Source organism: Podarcis muralis, chromosome 10 (genome assembly GCF_964188315.1).
Source record: "Podarcis muralis chromosome 10, rPodMur119.hap1.1, whole genome shotgun sequence".
NCBI classification, from domain to species: domain Eukaryota; kingdom Metazoa; phylum Chordata; class Lepidosauria; order Squamata; family Lacertidae; genus Podarcis; species Podarcis muralis.
In genome coordinates this window covers 39,522,125-39,548,068 of record NC_135664.1, presented here as the reverse complement: position 1 = coordinate 39,548,068, position 25,944 = coordinate 39,522,125, and the positions used below count along the sequence as shown (strand labels likewise).

Sequence of the window (25,944 nt, the reverse complement as noted above, 5' to 3'; positions counted from 1 at the left end):
GACTTGTTGCCTTTGAGCTGAATGGAGCAGTTCTAACTTGCCCTGCTACTTACTTCAATGTAACATTACTTCAGCATAGAAGCAGGGAGCAGTGTCTGCAGGAGTATTGGATTAGAATATGCCTCCTTCAATGTCCACTTTGCTGCTTCTCCTTGGTCCAATGTTTCACAGTTCTGCCAACACATTTCCGATGCTCCATCAGAATAAGATACTCTGAGATGGTTTATGAGGCCTGTCTACTCTGGGACTTAAACTGGAATCCAAGGCACTCCAGGTTCTGGTAGGGGAGAGCAGGAGGTTGTTCAGTCTGTTATCATTTGTAACTAGCTCTTACAAGGGTTTTATACAAAGTCTTCTGCTAAGAGATTGAAGGGTGGAAGAGAAAAGTAGTCCAACCATTGCAGTTCAGAAGATGCATGTCAGTTTTATCAATGTATATTCTATAATATATACCAAAATGATGTTTAGATACACAGCTAATTAAATAATAACAGATGGAACCTATTTTTAAAAAGTAACTAATGAAGAAATTTAGAGATTCTTTTTTAAAAACAACAACACGAGACTGACATGTGTCTTTAATGAAATAACATTATAAGTGGCTTTTCATGTTAAAGGATTTGTCCCCTTCCCATCCCTTCTCTTTCTATTTTAAGCTTAGCATTTTATAGCTGATTACATTGCATTTCTATCAAGAAAAATAAAGGGGGAGGGTTGCTTCCCAAAGCAGCAATTAAGCATTTCCTTTTCTGGTAGTGCATACACACAGTAGACACTTCAGATGTGACCATTTTTTATAGAGGAGTGGCTAGCAAAATCTCTTGTATAGTAAAACCTTTTATGAAGTCAAAGAAGCTGGGAGACCTTTACAGCTGAAAATCTGAATAAATGTGACCTACATAGGGTAATACATAATTAATTATAATTTTTTGGTACATATAGAATTATAGAATCATAGATTAGTAGTGTTGGAAGGGATCTCAACGGTCATTTCACCCAACTTCCTGCAATGCAGGAATCTCAACATGTGACCCCCTATCCAATTTGCAGAAGTAGTACAATTTACACTGCAATAACCAGAACACGATTGATTCAAATTTTACTTTAAAAAAATGGCTACATCAAAGCAGAAATTTAGAAAAATAGGTATTACGGATCTGCTAATTATTTGCACTCAGCTTTAAATTGCTGTAAGCATTTAGGTAAGTCATTACCAGCACTAACCATCTGAGATAAAGGGCTTATCATCCGCCTCATGCATCTACTTACGTTAAGACTTGCTAGTAAGATTTGAAGATTAGTCTCAGTTACTAATTTATCCACTTCCGTGGAATTTAGCTTTTGGGCTTGCAAGATGACATGGCTTGGATCAATAAATACCCATTTACTATATAGGGAAACACCCTGCAAGTTTCACTTTAGCTCTTTGCATTTGGCTCTACCCCGATGTAAAAGAAAGTGTCTGAATGGATGTAATTCCAATTTTTAGAAGGATGTAGGTGTAGTGAAACTCTTTCATTCACGTATGATTCTGCGTACTTACAAGTGAGCCCTGCAACTGGATGATAGTTTGGAGTGCTTCTGTTGAGGTCTTAAACCACTACATTCCTTCACTCATCTCTCCTTTTTCTTCCCTCCTTCGACACTTAAGCTAAGAAACAAAACAAACAATTGTTCGGCATTCTGTGCCCACTGACCATGCACTGGACTGTTTTGTTTTTTCTCCTTTTGGGGGGGGGGGGTGCACATACTCATGCCTAATCCTAGCTGCAGTAAATTTGTTAATTTCTCCATTAATGTCTGTGAGCAAATAGCTTCAGTGTGAATTACCAATTAGATGCATCCAGGTGGAGGTATCTGTTGCCCTTCAGTTATTCATCCCAACCAACATGGGCAATGGTCAGAGATAATAGGAGTTGTTATCCAGAAAGATCTGGATAGCTGCAGGTTTCCTACCCTAATAGATACCTATATTAGATGTTTTCTCTTCCAGCCACTTAATGCTATCCCCCCCCCCACCAGTTGTCCTGTTTACTCTGCATCCAGTGTGCTCCCACTGCTGATTTGGGAAGAGCTATACCCACAGTATTAGCCACAACCCATATCTATCCTGTGGTTTCTTATGAAATGCTGCAATCTTCCATCCAAATTGAGAAAAAAGAAAAACCTACTTGCATTTTAAGCTGGTAAAAAAAAAGGTCAAGGTAAACGAGTCCAGTCAAAGATGACTATGGGGTTGAAGTGCTCAACTCGCTTTTAGACCAAGGGAGCTGGTGTTTGTCCACAGGATTTCCATGTCATGTGGTCAGCATGACAAAACCACTTCTGGTGCAACAGAACACCGTGACGGAAGCCAGAGTGCACGGAAATGCTGTTTACCTTCCAGCTGCAGCAGTACCTATTTATTTACTCGCACTGGTGTGCTTTCAAACTGCTAGGTTGGCAGGAGCTGGGACAGAGCTACGGGAGCTCACCCCGTCATGGGGATTTGAACCGCTGACCTTCTGATTGGCAAGCCCAAGAGGCTCAGTGGTTTAGCCCACAGCGCCACCCATGTCCCTATTTAAGCTGGCAATGTGTACACAGTCACAGTGTCTTGATATTCTGGGCCACTGAACTATCATGTGGATGTTCCCAAATGGGTTCCTCCCCATTGCCTCCACCTCCCTGCAAATTGTTTGTACTTTTGTCAGTGCCTCTCTCTTGTGCAGAGTTGTGCTTTATGAGGGTTTTCTCTCTGTGTTCTTTTGTTGTTTGAGACTGTCCACACTAACTGTCCACAGCAGTTCTTCAAGGATTCAGAGATGAAAAATCCACAGCCCTACCTTGAGATGCCAGGATTTGAACCTGGGGCTTTTGCATGCAAAGCAGATGCTCTACCACTGAGCTATGGCCCTTCCTTTCCCTCCAAACCCTAAGGCTTGACTCCCTCCCCCCAGATTTTTTTGTGGCCTCTTTGCCACCAAATTTGTGAGGAGAAAAATGGGAATTATTCAGTTGTGTAAAGTAATTGTCACCTGTCTACACTTGTCAATATTTCAATAGATTAGAGAGCTGTGTACTTTGACTCTGCCAAGCGTTCAGAACAATTCTCAGAACTTCAAAGTTTAATCTGTCTCAATCCTGCTAGATTTCTCTTTGCAAAGTGCCACAATGACAGGAATACATGCATGCACAATGAATACACTTATTTATAGTATTGTTCTAGAAGATGCTGAATGAATTACGCAGATATGGCCTGAATTTCAGTATGGCTTTCAGTTGTTGTAACTTGCCTGGCCTGGTTCATACAGAAATGCTTTGTTTCTCTCTGGGCAAACTGTGACTGGGAGTCAAAGCCAACCTCTCAAGCTTTCTTTGAAGGAAAGAAACAACGAATTTGGGTTTGCACATAAAACTAAGGCAGCCTCTGCTACCCCCTACATGGAAACAGCAGGAGAGGGGCCAAGCAAGTACGGTATTGCCTGTGTGCACCTGCATGCTTCTTGTTGATAGTTTATTTTTAACTATGGTTTGTTCCATGCAAATCAAGCCCACTTCAGCAGTACAGTGGTACCTCTGGTTCATACGCTTCAGGTTACAGACGCTTCAGGTTACAGACTCCGCTAACCCAGAAATAGTGTTTCAGGTTAAGAACTTTGCTTCAGGATGAGAACAGAAATCGTGCTTTGGCGGCGCGGCAGCAGCGGGAGGCCCATTAGCTAAAGTGGTGCTTCAGGTTAAGAACAGTTTCAGATTAAGAACGGACCTCCAGAATGAATTAAGTACTTAACCTGAGGTACCACTGTAGTAGCTATTTTAATATTTTGAAGCGGTCCTGGAACAAGCACTGTGAACACAGCTTCCTTAGGGAGTAGGCTGGCCGAGAATCTTCATTGGTATTTCTCATGCCCTTTCTAACTCCTGGGAGGAGACTAGCACTATGAGCTGCATCTTTTCCAGGGCAAGCTAGCAATCCAGGACCCATCTAGTCCACTATCCTGTTCCCCCAGTGCCTGTTCAACCAAATGCCTGCAAGAAACCCATAAGCAGCACCTGAGCACAAGAGCACTCCTCTCTTGTGGCTTCCATTACTGCCTCCAACGGCAGAGGCAGAGCTTAGCCATTACGGCCGGCAGGCATTAATAGCTGTCTTTTCCATGGGTTTGTGAAAAAGCTTGTCAAAAAATGTTTAAAAGCTTGCTAGTCTATGAAAGATTGTTGAAGGGGAGTCCACATACACATAGGGCAACCCAAGGTAGATTTAGATTGCAGCAGACTTGGATAGTCAAAGGAATAGGGGCCCATTATTCTATTTTGTTCCTTGTTAGGCTGGGTGGCCTTGAGAGACTGACTTGTGGGTTGAGCATGACTGGTGAGCCGAGTTGCTTATTATCTAGGAAAGTGTTCTTAACACCTTTCAGAGCCAGGCTTGAGGCTGGAAATGTGTTAATTAAAAAGGAGATTGCTGGGCTTGAGTGGGCATATCAAAGGGATTGTCCCAGCGTGGGCCTCACCACCTCAAGTCTGCCCAGGACTTAATCACTTTCCCGCCCTGCCCCATGGCTTTGCCTGCATCCCTCCTGGTTGGATGGGTACCAGCACCAGCCACTCCCCACATCCTGATAAAAATGTGCAGGTAACAGAGAGGTTCAGGTCAGGGAAAATGTCAGAAGAGCAGTCAAAGGAAGGAGAGAGAAAATGTGATTTAAAAGGAATAAAAGGAATAAGAGAAGAAAACTGTAAAGGGAGCAGAGTGGGCGAATTAAAGAAACTAGCAGTTTGAAGCAAGGGATAGCAGAAAAGTACAAGTTAAATGGGGAAGTAAAAAGGGAGACGAAATTACAAGAGAGAAGTATTAATTGTGAAAGATAGCGAAAATATGAAATAAAAATATTCTCCAAGTACAGCCACTGAATCGGCAAGTTCTGCCCAAATTGGAAAGATGGATGCACAATACCTCCTGAGACAGTTTCTATACAACTTGAGGAAATATAAACTACCAGGAAAAGAATTTAGCAATTTCCCAAACAGATATTCCATATCAATAAAAAACGACCACTAGTGGATGCCTGCTGATTATGCCCAACTTCTCCTTTATCTGCCACCATTTTGTGGCAGGCTTTGCACCTGTGCCACCATTTTGCGATTAATGGGTCTCAGTAATTTCTAGCCCTCCAAAGTGGGCCCTGGGGGTAGAAATTTTGAGAACCCCAGTCATTCCTTTGGGAGTTCAAATGCAGCAGGTGTTGTGTGTTTCAGTCTTATTGGAAGAACGAAGCTTATTTCTTAAGGTTGTTCTTAAGGAAACATCATCTACAGAGCAGGGCTGCTCCACAGGTCCCTAGTGGCAAGGGCCATAACTTAATGGATGAAGACATATTTTGCATTCAAAATGTACTACATACCATCCCTGGTGTTTCCAGGTAGGGTTGAAATCTTGGAGAGCTGCTGCATGTCAAGTGTACAGTACTGAGCTAAATGGACCAATGGCCTGATAGCTTCCTGTGTTCCCTAGAGGGCTTAATATAAGGAAATGCAGGATGCTGAGTCAGGTCTTCTGCAGTGATTTGGTGTAAAGTTTCCCACACAGTCATCTCTCAAGTCCCTCTGTCCTTGGGAAACTTAAAATGCTCACTCCCTTTTCTTTTGATCTGATTGGCTCTGTGCCTTGGATGAGAGTGACCTCTGATCCAGTCACCTTCATTTTGAAATAGAGTTGCATTCAGAGAGGTTCACATTATTTTGTTTATTGATTTGTGCTATGTATCTGAATCTGAATATGACAAAGTCTCTGCAAAAATCTCCTGGTCTGGGGCTTTTCCGGACAACTCTAAAAATGCTACTTTCTCATAGCATGCATGTGTGTATGTGTGCCCACCTAGTCCAGGGGCAGGTATGCTACCAGAACTGTGGTGGTGATAAATCATAGTTGCTATTTTAGGCTACTTTAGCATCTCTGGATTCTGTACAAGCAACTTAATTTAGAGAAAAGGAAAATAAAAGAAAAATAACCCCAGAGTAAAAACAAGACATTCTGCTTAAATTCAGATGCCCATACTTAAATGTCTCACAACAAATGTAACTGATCTGTAGAAAACACAACCTGAAGAAAGAGACAATGCATGTGCTTTGTAAACAAGGAAAATCTTTAATAAAAATTATTTTAAACAATATGTTGAACTGGTGGCAGTGCAAAATCAGGAACAATCCTCCAGGTAATTGTGCGTATTTAACTGTATTCAAAACAGACCTGGATACATTTATGAACAACCTCTTGTGCTTCCTTATTATGAACAAATTCTTGTGCTTTCTTATCTGATATCTCCATTGTCACCCATGAGTGTTTGGATCCCTCAGTGTAGTTTTCTTGGGCCTCCCTCTTTTGCTCATCCCCAGCTGCCTCTTAGGCTGTGTAAACATTACTGGCTTAACACACAGCTAGGTTGTTCTCCTTTCAATTTGGATTGAATTATGTTTTGTGCTAAAATGTATCAAAACTCAAAATTACCTAAGAAACAACAGAATAGATATGGATCATGTGAACACCACTTCCCAAACTGGAACTACACTGGATGCATAGCAAACAGCTATGTGTACAGCCTTGGACCACCACAAGGTTTGGTTGCTTGGAATTATGCATGATTTTCTTTCCCTTTGGTTTGGTTTACCTGCAGATTAGGTCACCGTCTTCTTATACTAGGCAGGTCATAGAGGCAAATTCAAGGTGTTAGTGTCAGCGTACAAAGTTCTAAAAGGAGTGACTCCCCCAATATCAACCACCTCAGGCTCTATGACTAGCAGGAAAGCCTTGCTGTTGGTGCCACCTCTGGCTGCTGTCCGGTGATGTTGACCCATGACAGGTCTTCTCAATGGTGCTTCCCTGTTTGTGAAATGTCCACCCTGGTTTGGTACATCTGTCTCCATAACTGCTGACTCTCAGGAGAAATGGAAAGACATTCCTATTTAACCAGGCCTTTGCTGGCTGACAGTTATTGGCCATGACAACTTAGAAATTAGCAACAGTGAGGGTATGTGATTGTTTTTATGTGTTTATAGATTGTGTTTAATAGTATTAAATGTGCTTTATATTGTGTTGTTTTAATGTCTTGATGTGTACTCTCCTGGGCTCCTTTGGCAAGAAGGGCAGGGTACAGATTTAATTAATAAATGTATAGTTAAAGCCATGGTTTTCCCAGTAGTGATGTATGGTAGTGAGAGCTGGACCATAAAGAAGGCCGATCGCTGAAGAATTGATGCTTTTGAATTATGGTGCTGGAGGAGACTCTTGAGAGTCCCATGGACTGCAAGAAGATCAAACCTATCCATTCTTAAGGAAATCAACCCTGAGTGCTCACTGGAAGGACAGATCCTGAAGCTGAGGTTCCAATACTTTGGCCACCTCATGAGAAGAGAAGACTCCCTGGAAAAGACCCTGTTGGGAAAGATTGAGCTACCAGCATGAGTTTGACCAAACTGCGGGAGGCAGTGGAAGACAGGAGTGCCTGGCGTGCTCTGGTCCATGGGGTCACGAAGAGTCGGACACGACTAAACAACTAAACAACAACAATGTGCAGCACTAAGTAAGAGTTGTACCTGTATGCACTGACTGATGAAGATGCAAGGAAAACCAGTGTGGCATAGCAGCTACATTGTCAAGCTCACTCCATACAGCATGGCTAATGGTTAAGGCTGATGCAAGTTGTAGTCCAGGCAGATGTGGAGAGCTACAGGTCCCCCATTTGTGCTCTAGAGAGTCAGAATTTGATGTTCTCTTGATCTCCCTCCAAGTTACGTTTTCCTGAGGATTTTTAGTAGTCTTGCAATTCTCTGATTCTAACACACACACAAATCCCCTACCCTTATAAAAGACTTTGATTACTCTTTGTCTTCTGTCTCCATTCCAGCATCTTGGCTTGTTACATATGCATATTATAAAACACTCTTCCAACATGTGGTATGCACTCTGCATGTTTGTGCATGAATTACAGTTGAGCCTTCAGTCTGGTGCTGTTTCTGACAGGACGTTAGCAATGCAGAACTGTTTCACGTTGACATTAGGGGAAGACGAAAGCAGTAATTTAAATTGTGAAAGTCTCTGTAGTTTTTATTTTCAGTAGCTAATCTTCCAAAGTTATTTGTTACAATGTGTACTCAGTAACAACCCAGTGGGCTGATGTACAGAGCGATTCTAGGCATGCTTACTCAGAAGTAAATCCCTATGTGCTTACTGGAGTTTAACTCTCCCAAAGTGTGCCTATGACTGTTTGGCCAACAGCCCTAATCCTATTTACTTGGAAGCAAGTCCCATTGAAAGGAACAAGACAAATAAACATTTAGGGTCAATGTTTTGTTCAGTAGTAAATATGTTAGAGCTATCAGGATGGATTTCAACAGTCTTCCTAACGGACTCTCTCACAGGCACTTTTTGGCAGAGTGTGTGGTTTTTTTTTACTCCCCATTACTTCTAGTTCAGTTGTATAATAATGATAACAATTAGTTAATCTTGCCAAACAATAACAACAACATCCTATAAAGTCAGCCACAGCTGTTCTCTTATGGATGGATGAGCTGATGTTGAGAAAGAGGACTGTTTCAGATGGCTTGGGAAACCATAGTTTCCTGCTACATGAACAAACTGGTGAGCTCTGGGCTTACATGTTCTCACTCATTCCCCCCTTTTGTGGCTGTGAGGGCCATTCAGGAACTTCCACTTTCAAATAAACCACAGATCCCTGTTATGTCTGATCTCAAGCCACTGTGGTTTGTTTAAACTAATTAGTGAACAAACCATAGCTTGATCCTGCTGTGCTCTAAGTTTTAACAAGACACAGTGTTTCAAGTATGGCTGTAATGGGAAACTGTGGTTTCTTTAAAGTTGGAACTTAAAACTTCTGAACCTTTCTTGTGGTTCACAAAAGAAGAGGAGGGTGAAACAGGAAGCTCACAGGCCTGAGTCTTGTTCATGGAACAGGGAACAATGATTTCCCAATAAAAATGAATTGGCCCATAGTGTTTTGCCTAAAGCTATCTCCTGAGTTCATGGCTGAGGCAAAATTTGAATGAGGATTTCTCTGGCTCACATGCTTAACCACTACACTACATATGTGCAAATATGGATGAAAATACACAGAGGATGCTGTTTTACTGTAGTAGTTTAAACAAGATGCCTACAGATTTCACTAAGCCCTAATATTCTAGGGCTGGCCACCATGAACTATTGTAATCTACTGTGGCACTTTCTTGTAACATTGCTGAAGTATTTGAGACTTTTCCAGGTACAAAATCGAGAGAAGCTATTAACGTTTGCTTTATTCCCAGGAGGAATGATTTTAAGGACAATGTTTATAAATAGGAGATTGTTCCAAATGCATTTTGCATTTGGAACAATAGTCCTTGGTTCTTGAAGGAGCACATTCCACAGTCTTGGAAAAGCTCCTATGTAAAGCTCTGCATCCTGTATAAACAAGTCTCTTGCAGCTGGCAAATGGTTCTCATGAACAAGGAATGGCATTGCCAGTGATAAATACATAATGAACACAGGTTCAATAAATGCATTAAATATGAAAAATGAAATGCATTGAAAATAAGGAAAGGGATCTTTAGTTAGGCAAAGTGTTTTTTTGAGAATCCATCAAAGAAAACGATGTACTGGGTATATACTCCAGGATTCTCTGAGGGCTTCTTCAGAAGTAATACATTTCTTACAGAAAAAGAGAATTTCCTTGTAGGAAAAGGCATGAAACAATCCACCTGTCATCTGTTTATACATTTTGGGAAGCTGCAACCAGTCAAGTATGATTGTGGGAGGGGGGACAGTTACTGTTTTTGTTAGTTACTATGTTATGCATTTTGGTGTTTTTATATTGTAAGCTGCCATGCGATTCTTGGATGGAGGGTATAGAAATTTAATATATTATTATTATTATTATTATTATTATTATTATTATTATTACATATATGCATACTCCTACTTCACTGCATAGAAGTGCCATTCATGTAGGAAATGCAAAATGTTAGCAGCCACAGTGTTTGGGATATTTAGAGAAGTCCCACTGATATAAGAAAAAGTGTCTCAGTTGTCATGGTTTGGTAATCCAAATTGCCTGAGTGTTGAACTGAATATTCTATGCTTTGTTTGGAGCTCTTTTGGACAGGGTGGACCTTAAAAACACACACACACACACACACACACACACACACACACACACAATGAAAGTGACCTTAAAATTCCTTTGTGAGAGATGCAGACATTGTACCTTGAAGACTCACCTGTACTGAAGGGAAGCAAGCATTAAAGAGCAATTTGTGAGCTGCAATTTAATATGACTGCCCTGCTGTGAACACTTTGACAGCTTTTGTGCTGCTGTAAAAATACATTTTATTTTTAAATTGTTTTTTCTAGCGTATATGAACCCCTGTTGAAACCCCACAATGAAATGCTACACTCTCCCTTCAAGAAATGTCCTAACATTTTAAAAGCTGGAGTTTTTGTGGTTTTTTTTTTAAAAAAGAGAGAGTAAAAACCAGTTTGATTTCTGCTCTTCCACTCCTGTACTGCTAAGTTCACAACACAATTTTTTTACCTTAAAAGTGAGCACAAATGGTCTTCTCCATTTCAAAACTTATTGTTCCTCCAGCTAAGACGCCCAACTTGATGTAATTATATTCCTACAGTTAATTTCACATTTAATTTGACCCTTAGTGTGACCAAGTAATGACGAAAGATCAAAATTTGTTCAAATGCACTTTGAACAACTAATTCTGCTGGCCAGGAAATCAGGTCTTTTTCTAAGTCAAGCTCTGCGTTTTTCCTTGGTTAAGATCGAAAGCTCTGCCCCACTCGAATTTATTTTAGGCAAACAATGTGTGATATTGATGGGTATGTTTGACTGAACATTGTAAAAGAGAAAATTGTGCATCACTTGCTTAAAAAAAGAAAAGGCAGGGAACTTGAGATGCACACCCAAATTCTGAAGCCTTCCACTGTGGTCTCAATCTTGAAATATCCAGTTAATACATCTTACCATGCAGTTCAGAGGGTATTTCACAGGCTGCAGGAAGCATTGGAACTTCGCCTTTCCCCTCTGGGAGCAGACGAGTTTCACATGGATCGCTTGGGGTCATGCTCCATTATGTAATCCCATTTATTTAATTCCGCAGGAAAATGTTAAGAAGGGCTACGTACACACTTTAACTCGATAGCCCATTCCAAGCAGATAATGGGAATTGTCACTCTGTGAGGGGTAAACTACAGTGTCCAGAATTCTTAGAGGAAAAGAATGTGCTTCAAATGCATTTTAAAGGGATATTGCGTATGGAGCCAAGTTATTTGCTCTTCAGCTGTATCCTCTAGGATTAATTATTTTAAATTCTATAACTGCATGTAGCTATGAGGCATAACAGTATGTGGGAGGTTTGTTTTAACAGCATAATGTTAACTAGATCAAAGTACCAATTAATACGTATAATCCGTGTTGTGAAATCTGCTGTCATATTCAATTTTGTGCAGCTGTTGACATGTATCAGAAAACCTGTTGACTGAAATGCGAGGTGCTCACTGGAGATTCTCCTGCACATCAGTTAAAGCAAGTCTTTTTGTGGACTCTTGCAAGTCTCATGCTCAGTTCTGTTCACATGTAAGTGATGGGGAGAATAGTTGTGGCTCAACAAAAGGGAGCGTTGCAAAGTGAAGACTAAGCTGATAGGATGCATGCTACAGAGGAGAGGAACTCACACCACAGAAGCATTTTATTAAAGTCATAGGAATAATCAGTTGTTAACCCCTCCACTTCATGACAGCTTAAACCCTGCCAATGGTAGTCATCAACAAAATAAATTGTTTTATAGGTTTTTGAAATATACTTCAACTGCAGAAAATACCAGAGAAGGTGGTGGTGAGGGCTCTACAGTTATGAAGCTTCTTCCAAATTTAGTTTGACATATTTGGAAAACTTATAATGTTACTTGCATTAGCCTTTAAAAAAATAATAATCAGCACTCACAAAGCTGCGTTTGTGTGCATTTATTCACTTACTGGGCATGACATGACACAGACTTATGAAATTATGTTGAAGGGCATTACAAAATCCCCCTCTTTCTCAAAAGGTAAGAATTTGAGGTTATTCTGTGAACTCAAGAGGCAGGTTCAATGCAAAAGAAACTACAAGCCCATGAATTTCAGGGTCACTTCTCTCATTGTGAGGTTATGTGGCCGTTTGTATCATCTTGTCAACTGGTAAGGATTTTTTTTTTATCATAGATTAGGTAGTAGATCAATGGTCATCTGCATCTACCCTAGCATTTATCTAATACAAAATGTGATGTGGAGAGTACTTTGAAACACACATTTGAAAATAGCTATTAATACAAACATAGATTCAAACCACTTAGAGTTATAAGGAGCCATAAGCACCTTAATATGATCTTTATGAAATCAAGCTTTTGCTAGTTTGGGTGGACATGAGTGACAAAAAAAATCATGTCCAACCACAGGCAAAAGTTGATGGAATAAAATATAAAAAACAAAATCTGACAGAATAGAACTTGTAAGAATATGGAGAGATGCACATAAGAGAGACACATTCAGAACACTCTGTGCACCACTGGCCACCTCCTCTCAAAAAGGATATTGCAGAACTCCCCTATAGAAAAGGCAAAAGATAAGGAAAGTGGAGCAGCTTTCTTGTGAAGAAAAGCTTTATACTGCTTTTTAGCTAATGGTAAAGAGATGGTGACTGGTAGGTAGCACAAGAGATGCTTAGAAAATTATGAATTGCTTGTTTCTTGTATAGACTCTTGCAATGCATGATAGATTGGCTGCCTTTAAAAGCAATCCAGAAACTGTGGTTGGTGCAGAAGAGGGTCATGAGTTTATTAACTGAAGCTGCTTCCAGACAATATCTGTTTTGGGGTGGAATTCAGTCACATGCATACAAATTTAGGTCAAACAATTGCACAGATGAGTGGGAAGTGTTATGCAAAAAAACCCAAGTGGACTTTTTGTAATAAGGAAAGTGACGGGGAGATTAACTGGAAAGTGTAGAAAAGCCTTTGCTTCGAGGCAGCAGCACCCAATTTTCCCACAAGCAAACTGGAGTGAATGTTCATTAAACATCAATTGCCATCTAATCTCCCTGAAAACAAATAATGACGAATGCCCAATAAACAGGTCTGAAAGTGTCCTGAGACTCAGCAGTTTAATAATAATATTAATAATAATAGAAAAAAATCCAAAATAAAATGTAATAAGAATCAATCTAGACCTGGCTGCTTGATCACACTATGTCTGTGGATTGTCAGTTGCACTAGCCCCTGGGCCCTATTTAAAACTCTGGTTTGAACCTTAGAAACCCTAAGCAGCATGGGACCAGGTTACATGAAAGACTGTCTTCTCCTACACATGTTGACCCAAACCTTAACATCCTCCTAAGAAGTCCTGTACCTGGTACCTCTGATTAAGGAAGTGAGGTGAGCAATCACCAGAGACAAGTCCTTTTCAGTAGAGGCATCTCAGTTATGGAATAGGTTTCCAGGGGGACTAGCCATTTTTGTGGTCTTTTTGCTGCCAGGCTGAATACCTTTTTGTTCACCCAAACCTTTGACATAATTTAAGTAGTCTCCCTCTCTGCTTATGAACCATGTTTTGTTGTTTTTAATTTTGAGGATGTGGCAAGTTCTGTTTCATTGTATCTGTCCGGCTTCTTCCCCTTTTAATGGTTACCATAGTATTTCACTTGTTTTCGCTTACTTATTGCTAGCTACCCAGAGAACTTCATACAAATACCAAAAATAAATACGGAGACAAAAGAAATTATATGCAGTCCATTTCTACGCAAAGAATTCAAGATAATTACAATGAATTAAATTAATTGCTAGTAATTTGATAACTGTGAAATGAGTGACTTTCCTACACAGTTGACTTACAGATTTATTGCTGCAAGATGGGTCACTGGAACAGGTCGGTTTGTTAAAAGGATCAAACAAATTGGTGCTGGATGTTCCTAGTAGCCTTAACAGCTGAGAACAGACTCCATGTGTACATTGGGTTTATAGGCACGCAATGAAGGTTTTTCCTGCTCTCTTATGATACTGGTTCATCCAATGAAGGTGAATATTGGAAAATTCAGGGCAGACGAAAGGAGGTACTTTCACTGAACTCTAGAACCTGTTCCCACAAGAGGTAGTGATGGCTACCTACTTGAGTGGCTTTAACAGAGGAGTAGACAAACTCAGAGAAGAAGGCTCTCAATGGCAGTATGCCCTGAATTCTGCCAACTGCTGGCAATCACAGGTGGGGAGAGTGGTCTTGTACTCATGCACTGTTTATGAGCTTTTAAAAGGCATCAAGTTAACTACTGTGAGAACAGGATGCTAGACTATATAGACTATTGGTCTGATTTGGCATGGCTCTTCTTACATTTTTAAGGAACCAAACTAATTCACAATTCCGAGACAAATATATGGATCAGAACATGGTTATCCTTTGGTTCTTGCATGTCTACTTCTGAGATAAGTCATTGGATTAAAAAAAAGGGTGCTAAAATGCATATAGAATGCATATTTTGAGATAAAATGTAAGCAAAAATGTGTGGTTTGCTGGAGAAGTGAAAACATGAAACTATAGGCAAGTCTCTATGATCAACTTCATTACACTGAAGTGCAATTTCAAAGAGTGCTACCCTTGGGTGTGCTGCCAAACAGTTCTGGCTTGGGGAAATGCTCTGCTGTAGCATGTGAAAGCTGGGTGTGCTATTCTAATGTGTGAAGTGTGTCCGCATCTCAGGATCATTGTTTGCATGGAACTGGTTTCCTGAAGTGGGATTTCACATCTTTGCTTGTGTGAATATGGTAAGGGCCAACGAAGAACCCTTCCAGATCAGACCAAAATGCCACCTAGTCCAGCATCCTGCTTCTTCTCACAGTGGCCAAGCCAATGTCCCTGGAAAGTCCACCAGCATGGCTCAAAAGCAGAATACATTTTCCCACTGTTGCTGTCCAGCTACTGGTACTTAACATCATCTTTAAAATAATCTATATGCCACTTTTCCAAATGATGCTCAAAATGGCTCATGAGAGCAGTAAACAAATCTTTGAATATGTAGGGTTTGCATCCAACGTTAGCCATACTCAGCAGAAGCCCCTTTAAATGAATGAACACTTAGGTGCATCCCTTTCAGTTTCAGTTTACTCTCAGTAAATCTTGGGTGCAACCTATAGTCAAATATCAAACATTTTATGAATAGCCTATTTTATGCTCCTATTATACAACTAACAAAAACATTTATTTTAACTTATGAGATACATTCTAGGCATCTTGAGCCTGTTCTAGGCATTTTCATGTCTCCTTGAGACGATTTGGTCGGGGAGATAAACACTTCGGGTAGTATTCAACTAAGTTTTATTCAGAGTTGAATCCATGGGGTTTAATGAACATTACAGAGTTAGGTCTATTAATTTCAATGAGTCTGCTCTGTAGAGAACCTTATATTTGCCTTGGAAGCATGAATTTGTTTCTGCAAATATTGCCCAATGAAATCTTAACCCACGATATCAGCATTTTTATCATACTCATCTGCATTTTTGTAAGCTAAAAAGGTAAAGGTAAAGGTACCCCTGCCCGTACGGGCCAGTCTTGACAGACTCTAGGGTTGTGCGCCCATCTCACTCAAGAGGCCGGGGGTCAGCGCTGTCCGAAGAAACTTCCGGGTCACGTGGCCAGCGTGACATCGCTGCTCTGGCGAGCCAGAGCCGCACACGGAAACACTGTTTACCTTCCCGCTAGTAAGCGGTCCCTATTTATCTACTTGCACCCGGGAGTGCTTTCGAACTGCTAGGTTGGCAGGCGCTGGGAACGAACAACGGGAGCGCACCCCGTCGCGGGATTCGAACCGCCGACCTTTCGATCAGCAAGCCCTAGGCGCTGAGGCTTTTACCCACAGCGCCACCCGCGTCCCCTTTTTTGTAAGCTAGTGACTGACTATTTTACTAGCCAAGAAATGTTTTACTTCAAAGTATCACATGTTACTGTATGTAATTGGTTCTTGTGAAGTTTACCAAGCAAATATTCCCTCTCTTTTACAGACTTGGATTATCACTTGCTTTTATCTTCAGCTGCTCCTCCTTAATCCTCTTATCAGAGCCCAAAGTCCCTGCGGGAATCCTGTGACGGATGATGTGTATGACATTGCAAAACTGGCAAGTGGCTTTCCTTGTAACCTTCTTTTTAGATGCTAAATGTTGTGACTATGCTAAGCAGCCACAGTAAGCAGACTACAGTAAGCGAGAAGGGACACTGGGGGAAGCATGTTGACGGAAGTGCTTCTTGACTTACAATTGAAGATTGAAAGTGCATTCACAAAAATGGTTGTGTTTACAGCAGAGCTAGCCAACTCGGTGCCCACCAGAAACTGTTGGACTCCAGTTCCCAGCAGTCCCTGCCAGCATGGCCAATGGTCAGGGATGATGGGGATTCTGCTCATTTCCACTGTAGCACAGCATTGCAGTCAGGCATTGACTCCGCCACCTCATCCCAAGGGAATTCTCTCTGCTCAGGACCTCCAGCCAGTGAGGGACCAGGTCACTCTCTCGTTGGTTGGGGGGACTTGGATTCAACCTGCCTGTAAATTGACCAATTGCTGATGGGCCCGGGGCAGACTTTCAAGGGGGAGGGCAGACAAGATCCAAAGGAAGACTTTACTCTGGTCCACTTCTCAGAAATGAAAAGCAGCTAGCCCCTTTGTGGCACTGCCATTTTCCCGTTTCTCTTTTGGGTTCAGCTTGTGCCTACCTGTTACTGTGGGTGATTGCTCAGTGCATGACCTTGTTATAGATGATCTCAGTCCCCATATTGGGGACCAGGGAGGAATTTTTCTGTCAGACTAATTTTCCTCATCTGAAGGTTTTGCCTTCCTCATAACAATTGTCACAACTTTGATGGGTTAGGCCTTAGTCTTGGTTGGTGGAGAGGCTGTAAGCCTCTGTCTGCCCCACTGAGGGAACAGGTATCCCATTAAAGGAATTCAGGAGGAGGTGCTTCTGTCCAGATGCCCATGTGGGGTCCAGGGTCGCAGCACTCCTCAAGGCAGCAATCCAGTCAAGGAGATATTTGATGTATGTCACAGGGCCTAACCATCTCTGGATCGACCCCCCATAAAACATCCAGCAAGTAGGTTGGTTGATATAGGATATACCCAATGCCTTGGCCAAACCCCTTACATCTGTAATCAATAGGGTTGTGGCTAATTCAATCCAAAATGAATATTGCCATGTGTAGTCCTTGATTGGGTGGGGCAATGGTTTCACAGCACTTTAGTGTGCAATAATTGCTGCAATCCAACAATCTCTGGAGAGCATCATGTTGGCTACCCCAGATTTGCAGCATCCAAGACAGCAGCCTTCGAGGGCTTCCTTTTCAACTCAAATGTTTGTTCTAACAGTCAGCAGCACATCTCAGATGTCCTTAATTTGTTTTCTTTGGTCCATTTTTGATGCCCATTAGCAAATTCCCCAAGTGCTAGTATTAGCTTTTCGCTCAAGCCCATGGTAAATAGGCCCCCTGGCCCCTTAACCTAAACCTGAGTGTTTCATTTGTGTGTTTTTACTTGAAAATAATGGATTGAGGAGCGTTCTGCTTGTGTTCTCACAATCTTATGGAAGAAAAACCAAATCGCGTGCTTTCCCCCTAATTAGATAAAGGGCAATCTTTTATTAATTGTATTTTTTTTCTTTTACAAAAATGCATCTCAAAGGGGTTTCTGCCAATTTAGATTAGATCATCCCAGCAAGACTCAGATAATGGAAATGTCACAGAAACAATTTGTAACGCCCAGCCTTGCATGTTTTACCCCCAAGTAAAGAGCAAGAAAAACAGCATGCAGTACAGTTATGAACAATGTACAGTGATCTTGTGAGCTGAACAATTTTTTTTAAAGTCACATGGATTCTAGAAAACACATGTTCCCTCACTTATGAGAAACATGTTGCTTTTAATGTGGAAATGAGTAAATAAAATAAGGGAAACATTAGCTGATACTGCTCCACATTGACCCAGTTTGCACATTAAGCTAAGCCAAACCATGGTTTAGTGCAGGGCTGAAACTAGGTTTTCTGTCACCTGGGGCAAAGACTCAGTTTGCCATCACCACCCCACATGTGTTTGTGTACACACACACACTACAGGAAGGGATGAATACAGTGCTTCATATGTCAGCATCACATTTATTTCATTGCAGATATTTTATTTTCAGTATGAAGAGGACTCAATTTTTGCAGCTGATTGTATGCAGCAGTGCCCTCTTTATGTATTCATATGGTGTAAACATGTATGTTGTCCTCTAGATCCAAACACACACACACAGAGAGAGAGAGAGAGAGAGAGAGAGAGAGAGAGAGAGAGAGAGAGAGAGAGAGAGAACGAAGCAATACTCCAAAGTGCTTCTGTTCCCAAAAAGGGCAGGAGGTGGTGTTCTGATCTCTTCACCACTTTTAATTGATCTTTGAGACGTTGATGGAAGCAAAAGAAGAAGAAAGAAAGCAACAAAACATTCCCTTTTCAACGTGCTTGGAGAGCAACTTTCTCCAGGATTTCTCTTTTGCACACAGTTCCAAAACAGACGGGGGAAAGGGGCAGAAGGATCGTTTTCCAGGTTTTCCTGCTTCCCCTGGCAAATTAGCACCCCTCTGGTTCTCAGCAGCTCAAGGTCCACACTGCTACAAAAGACAGGAAGGACACTTTTGGACTCTGGAGCCGCAAAGAGGTGCTGCAGTCAGAGGAAGCCCCTGCAAGCTGGGAGCCTCAGTGGTGCCCCTCTAGAAGCTTCACCCAGGGCTGAGAGCCTGGCTAATGCTCCGTTAACTACAGCCCTGCTTAGGGTGAAATCACAGGATCTCAGAAAGGAGATTGCAGTCATTTTGCTCCTCCTCCAGTCCTGATGCTGCTGTGCTTCTGTGAACTATGCCATGGTTTGGCTTAACATGTTATCCATATCCAGGCTAGTGGTTTTTCTCACTCTAGAGAAACAATGAACTATAACAATGGTTTGTTCTATAGCATTTGGCTTGTGGTTTATGTGGAAGAGATAAATTAGAAAACCAGGTTTGGATGGCACACTAAGCCAAACCATAGTTTAGGTCACAGCAATGTAGCAGGACTGAAGGAGGAGCAAGTAACCACAATATTCTTTCTGGAGCCCCCACATTCATGTGCTTGTGTCAAGCCATGGTTTAGCTTTGTGGTATTTGCAATGTGTGTGGCTGTGGGGAGGGGAAAGAGATGGTAAGTCGTGATGTGAAACAGTCCTGCATATGATCAACTCTCTTTCGGTACAGTAAACCTTTGAGATTTTTGAGCCCTTGCAAGTTTCATGCTTTCATGCAATCCATTTCATGCTACCATAAATATTTATGGTGAAGCTGATCTCCACATTGGAAGAAATGTGGTTATTAGCTTGTGCAGTACGAACAATCACACCTACCAGCTTCCCAAGGGAAAATGAAATAGTTTCATGTTGTAGTTTTTCCTAACAAGGAGTTTAATGTTTGTTTGTTTGTTTGTTTGTTTGTTTGTTTGTTTGTTTGTTTGTTGGTGGTGAGGTTTATAAACAATGCACACATGGATCCTTGAATGTGTTGAAAATCTGAGGTGAGATACCCACACAGTGGAAGTTGCCCCCAGTTCCATTCGCCACACAGAGGCAGCTTAAGGTCCAAATAGTTTACTGTTGCAGAAGATAAGGCTTCAGTAATACATTTCATGGCGTTGATATACAGCTTGTAAGCTTTGCAGATACAGATACAGATAAGTAGAACTACCTCCATTGTTCCATCAATTCAAATCTTTGAATCACTTCTTAAGATTGACTCCAACACAGACAGCAAAATACTGAGTGTGATATGCCTTAATCACTTATACCAGGCATGGCCAAGCTTGGCCCTCCAGCTGTTTTGGGACTACAACTCCCATCATCCCTAGCTAACAGGACCAGTGGTCAGGGATGATGGGAACTGTAGTCCCAAAACAGCTGGAGGGCCAAGTTTGGCCATGCCTGACTTATACAGTCAGCACTGACTGGGCTGACTCTGCACCTGTTAGCTTATCTCATACATAGAGTGATTTGTGCTCATGAAGGACATCAACCCCTTCCTCCATGTCCAGTTCTTCAGACACAATGTGCAGACAATTCCCACCTTTGCATGGTTCCCCACCATCGCCAGTTATTCAAGCTCCAAGAACAGTTCCTAGTGTGATTCTATTCCTGAACTTCTTTATTTTTTTATACATTGCATTTATATACCACCTTTATCTTCCAAGGAGCTCAAGGTGGTGTGCATGGTTCACCTCCTCTCTGTTTTCATCCTCACAACCCTATGAGGTAGGTTAGGCTAAGAGATGGTGACTGGCCCAAGGTTACCCAGTGAACTTCATAGCTGAATGAAGATTCTAACTCTGGTTTCCCAGGTCATAGTACAACACTCTAACCATTATGCCACACTTTTTGGGAGTTTTCAGAGAACAAGCAGAGCATTACACTGGGGCCAAAATATTTAAGTTATTGCTTAGATCTGTGAGGCATAAGAAATGGCTTAGACCACTGGTCCACCTAGCTCAGTACAATATACTTGACTGGCAGGGATTCTTCAGGGTTTGGGTCATGAATTTTTCCTAGCCCTATCTAGAGGTACCAGGGATTGAACCTGCATGTAAAATTTGTGCTCTACCACTGAGCTACAGCCCTTCTCTGTTTGACAGACAGCCTTTTTCAGCTTTCTAAAAATAAACGTACATGCTTGGCCTTTTACAAACCATTTCAAAGGCACTCTTATGTGTGTCTCTGCTCAGCTTACTCATGTAAGGCAGTATGATGGGGGGGGGGGGGTCTGGAAGAATTTACAATTTTAGTGTGCATTGCTGCTGTTCCTATTTTTTAATTGCTGTGCTTAATTTTAATTACCCTTCTCTCCAGGCTTTTAATTTAAAGCGGCAACTCTGAAACAATGCTTTTTATATTTTCATGAGCTGCCTGGAAACATTCTATGCACATAATATTCATTTTCTATTAATTGTGTTAATGTAATATGGTTTTATGAGTGATGCCGCACAGTTTTATGATCACTGTTCACAATCCACTTACTCAAGAGTCATCAACTTCAGTAGAAGTGGTCTGGCATAAGTGGTTTTAGTATTGCACTGTTAAATAAGTAAATATCATTAACTGTTTCATTGCTCTACTTAGAAGGGAGGCACACTTTTCCAGCTGAGAAAGAGGAAATGCATCGTGTGGGAGAATATAAACAAGAGGCAAGAGAGGAGAAATGTACAAGCAGGAAAGAAAGTGAGAATCAGACATCTAAGCAGAAGAAACAAACTGCAAATACAGAGAAGGGGCAAGTGAAATGAAACGGAAGATCTAGCAGCTGTGCTAAGTGAAGCCATAAGGCTTTGATCAGCTATTTATTCAAACAACAAATGGCCTGTTCCTACACACAAAAGCCACATAGAAGCTTTGGTCTAAGTGCAAACTTCCCTTTAAAAATTATTATTGTCCTCGTTTGAATGGAAGGTATTATACAACCAACAAAGTAACCTGAACCAAATGACACAAATAAGCATAGACTCATAAACAGGTTGATTTTTGTCAGTCTCGTACATTTCACTGTATTATGCTGTTTGACAGCAGAAAGGTCTCCCACGAGAGGTGGTGAACTCTCCTTCCTGGGAGGTTTCTAAGCAGAGGTTGGATGGCCCTTTGTCATGGATGCTTCAGCTAAGATTCCTGCATTGCAGGGGTTTGGATTAGTTGACCTTCACGGTCCCTTCCAGCTCTACAGTTCTACGATTCTCTAAGCCCCTATTGACTATGGTCCTACATACATTAGCTGCATCTCAGCTGGACTACCATAATGGATATGTGTGCCACTGCCCGTGAAAACTACTCTGAAGTATCGGTTGGTACAGAATTCTGCTGCTAAAATTTTGACTTGGACAAGAAGCAGAGATCATGTGGCCCCTTCATTGTCTCAGCTGCAGAGGGAGCTATTTTCAGCACAAGGGGTGAATTCTCTTCTCCCTTCCAGGGGCCGCATGCCACTGGTGGGAGGGGCCAGAGGCAAAAATTGACAGAGCAATGAAGGCTGACTAGATCTTTGTACCGTAGGCTAGTTTCTACAAACACTCTCACACACCCCTCTCTCCTCCATTCAAGGAGGCATGATCAGAGCTAGAGGGCATATTGCAGCTAGGCAAAAACAGCTGAGGAGGGTTCAAAGTAGTGCTGGGGAGAGACCCATATAAAGAGGCTTGTGGGGGCACATTTGGCCCCCAGGCTTGGGGTCCCCAAGAGCATCTGTGGGTGTTTCCCTTGCATGTTCCCTTGCCTTTGAGGAGACTTGCTGGCAAGCCGGAAGTGTTTTTATGGTGTGTGTGTGTGTGTGTGTTGTGGCCGGACCTCATATGTGGAACTCCCTGCTTCAAGAGGTTAAATCATCTTCCTCCTTATTTGTGTTTACTAGCGATGGAAAACTTTGCTTTTTAAACAAGCTTTTGATTCTGTTGCTGCTGTATTGATTGGTTGGTACTGCTCTTTTGATGCTGTTTCTAAGTTTGTGTGTCAATGATTGGATTACTGTGATGGTTTTCTGTGATCCTGTAGCACATTAAGTTGCCGTTCTTTATGATGCCATCAGCAAGAGGTGGCCATCAATTTGCTCATCATCTTTGGCATCTTTTTAAACCTTTGGAATCATTCTTCAAACACTCCTCCTTTGTGACCTTCCTTTTCACTATCTGAAGCCAATTCTGCCATCTGAAAGGAATTCACTCCAGCCCTTTCTCCTTTTTGCTCCTTCTGTCCTCTCTTGAACCATCCCACCTTCTCTTTATCACCCTACAACAACTGTGCCTTTCCAACTCTTCCCGTTGTTTGTTTTTAATTTGCACCCGGAAAACTCTGACTGTGAGTAACCACAAATTAAATTTTACAACTTGCCTTAAGTGAATTTTAAAAGCACACTAAAATTATAAAAGCACACTTGAAACTTTTGGGAAAGCTCCCAAGGGGAAAGGGTCCCACGGTTGTAGATTGTGATAGTGATCATAAAGCTCAATAAAACTCTTCTGGTCTAGGGATCACCTGGGTGTGTGTTAGGATTGTTGCACATGCAGAGCAGGTCTGCAGATCATTTTCTGCTTACACAAGGAAGGGATGCAAAGTGAGTGGTCATTCAGTGCTTCCAGAGTTGTTGTGCACATACTAATGAAAGAGGAGATTCCTCTCTGTATCAGAAGTACTATATGTTGCACTAATCATGGGACCTACAGTATTTCCCCAAAGGTATATGCAACCAGAGGTTTCCCCTTTATATATATAAAAAAGGTGAATGATAGGAGGGATACTACTGTCCTCCGGCATTTGCCACCTGAGGCATCCGCCTCACTCTGTCTAGTGGTAGGGCTGGCCAAGCTCAACTTATATCAAAATGTATGTGCTAAGATAGTTCATTTTTATGGTACTTTATATATATAAAAAAGGTGAATGATAGGAGGGATACTACTGTCGTCCGGCATTTGCCACCTGAGGCATCCGCCTCACTCTGTCTAGTGGTAGGGCTGGCCAAGCTCAACTTATATCAAAATGTATGTGCTAAGATCATTTTTATGGTAAGAAACACTTTACTGTTTCATAGTCTACTCACACTGGAAACATCATATCTTAACTATTAACATTAGGCAAACAAAACAAATAAAGCCTTGGCTAAGTATATAATACATGTGTTTGTCATTTAGTATATGTAATTGCTTATGGCAATCATTGCAGCCTTTTAACCTGAGTTCCAAGAGCAAAACGTTCAGTGTTCCTTCCCAAAACAAACTTACGGATCAGATATTCATTCTTGATCCTACCCTGCAGCAATGCTACTGCTGAACACATAAACATTTATTGTACTGATAATTCGGTAATGGTAATCCCACTTCATCTTTCTACAGCTTTCCCCAAATCCTCCTAGTAGAAACCAGCTGGAGAAAATGGCTCAGGGCACATCACATAAAGGAGGAAAAGGACACAGAAGCACCACAGAGCTGAGGTGCTGGGTAGTAAACAGTCCTCAAAAAAATTGGAATCGGCCCACATTCCATATGGTCTGTTGGAGGGTTTTGAGGAAGGCTGGTGGGGAATATGACTGGTGAGAACCCCAAGCTCTAAACACAGAGGTTTAGAGGTTCTCATTCTGCCTCTGGACTTTGAGGTATCCCCACCCCACTTTAAGTCTCCACCACCATCGCTCAGCTCAAACACTGAGGTCCAGCACTGAGGGCCTTCTGACAGTTCCCTCACTGCAAGAAGTGAAGTTACAGGGAACCAGGCAGAGGGCCTTCTCAGTAGTGGCACTCTCCCTGTGGAACACCCTCCTTTCAGATGTCAAGGAGATAAAGAACTGCACAACTTTTAGAAGACATCTGAAGGCAGCCCTATATCGGGACGTTTTTAATGTTTGATGTTTTATTATGTTTTTATATATGCTGTAAGCTGCCCAGAGTGGCTGGGGAAACCCAGCCAGATGGGCGGGGAATCATCATCATCATCATCCACTATTTCATGTTCCTTTTGAGGAGACTTGTAGTCCAGTATTGTCAACATGGCATAGTGGGTTTTCCTAGGGAAATGCAGGGGTGGGGAATCTGTGAAGTTGACTGTAGCTGAAGGGCTGAAGGGGGGGCGGGGCAATTGATAGCTGCAGTAGTGCATAGAAAAGCATTATCTGGGTGCCTGGCCCAACCACAGATGGACAGCAGGTCTACTCATTGAGAAATGATGGAGAGGTAGACCTGGAGTACAAGTTTCCTAGTGGCCAGCTCTACCCAGGCCTCACCATTGCTCAGTCATCAGCTCTACCAGAAATAGCAGGCCTGTTTCCTGAGTCTAGTTATGTATGTTTGTTTGGAGTACTATATATACAGCTTGGCATACAAACAGAGAAGTAGGCAGGTGAAGGGGATTGGTCTACTGAACTAGTGACAGAAAAATCATGTTCATTCTGTGTTAAGAGCCTAATTAATTAGATATCTAGGCTGGGAAAACTTTCAGCCTAGAAAAGCCCTCTAAAGCTGGTGCCAGTTTGAGTGGATAGGCTTCCCCAACCTGGTTAGACTACCACTCTCACCAGCTGGAGGTTTTGTTCATCTTAAAGAGCACCAGGTTGGAGAAGGCTGGACTAAGGCAGCTTCCTTAGGGTGTTCCTGGCTGTCTTTCCCTAAGTCACAGTAGTAGTAGATTATTTTCCCTCCTTCTTAGGTCTCTGACAGTGTCTCTGTTGCCAGAGAAGTGGCACCCAAAGACATCTGAAGCATTATTTTGCAGAAGAATTTGTGCCACCACAAGCCAAAGTGGCTCATCTGCTCCGTGTGATGTGGCCTGCCAAGGACATGACACACCTCAATTTTCCAGTTCCCATGCAGGAAGCAGGTGCTTTACAGAGCACCTTGCAAGTAGCTGTGTCACATGTAGTGCTGGAGTTGATTGCTTACCAGATTACTGGACCAGGAACAACCCATTACAAATGGGTTAAGGAAGTGGTACACAGGCCTGTGTTGTCTTTTGGCTGAAGGGTGTGCAACTGTCTCCCTGACTGAGGCCTTGAAAGGTTTTACTGAATTTCACATGTGGGCAAGATTTATGTAAATTTCCAAACTGTTGGCTCTGGACCTTTAAATTGTAAGGGCCTATCCAAGTGCTTTCTGTGACATCAGAGGAGGCATGCAACCTTCAAAGAAGATCAGCTGACAGTGTTAAGAGAGGCAGGACAGGCAAATACTTCAGAAATCAAGGAAGGTAATGCAAGTCTGAAAGGGTTGGAGGATTAGGATTCTGAGGAGGATCCTTCTAAGTATGAGCTTTGCTGAGACACTATCCACGTGACCACTCTGGACTTGCTGTGACTTGGACATAGATGAGACTGCAAAATTACAAC

The 25,944-nt window shown here is 41.9% G+C and overlaps 1 protein-coding gene across 5 annotated transcripts in view; it reads left to right on the top strand.

Moving 5' to 3' along the window:
* The window catches only part of KITLG (KIT ligand), a 98,728-nt gene that overhangs the window by 46,362 nt on the left and 26,422 nt on the right, over positions 1-25,944 (top strand). For 4 of the 5 annotated variants that reach the window (XM_028746081.2, XM_077934800.1, XM_077934798.1 and 1 more), the window contains exon 2: positions 16,063-16,176. The exons of the other annotated variant lie outside the window; for it this stretch is intronic. Coding sequence is in view for 3 of the 4 variants with exons in the window: in XM_077934800.1 (XP_077790926.1) it covers positions 16,063-16,176 (114 nt within the window). In the remaining variant the exon portion in view is untranslated. The remainder of the gene's footprint in view (positions 1-16,062; positions 16,177-25,944) is intronic. 5 annotated transcript variants of the gene reach the window in all.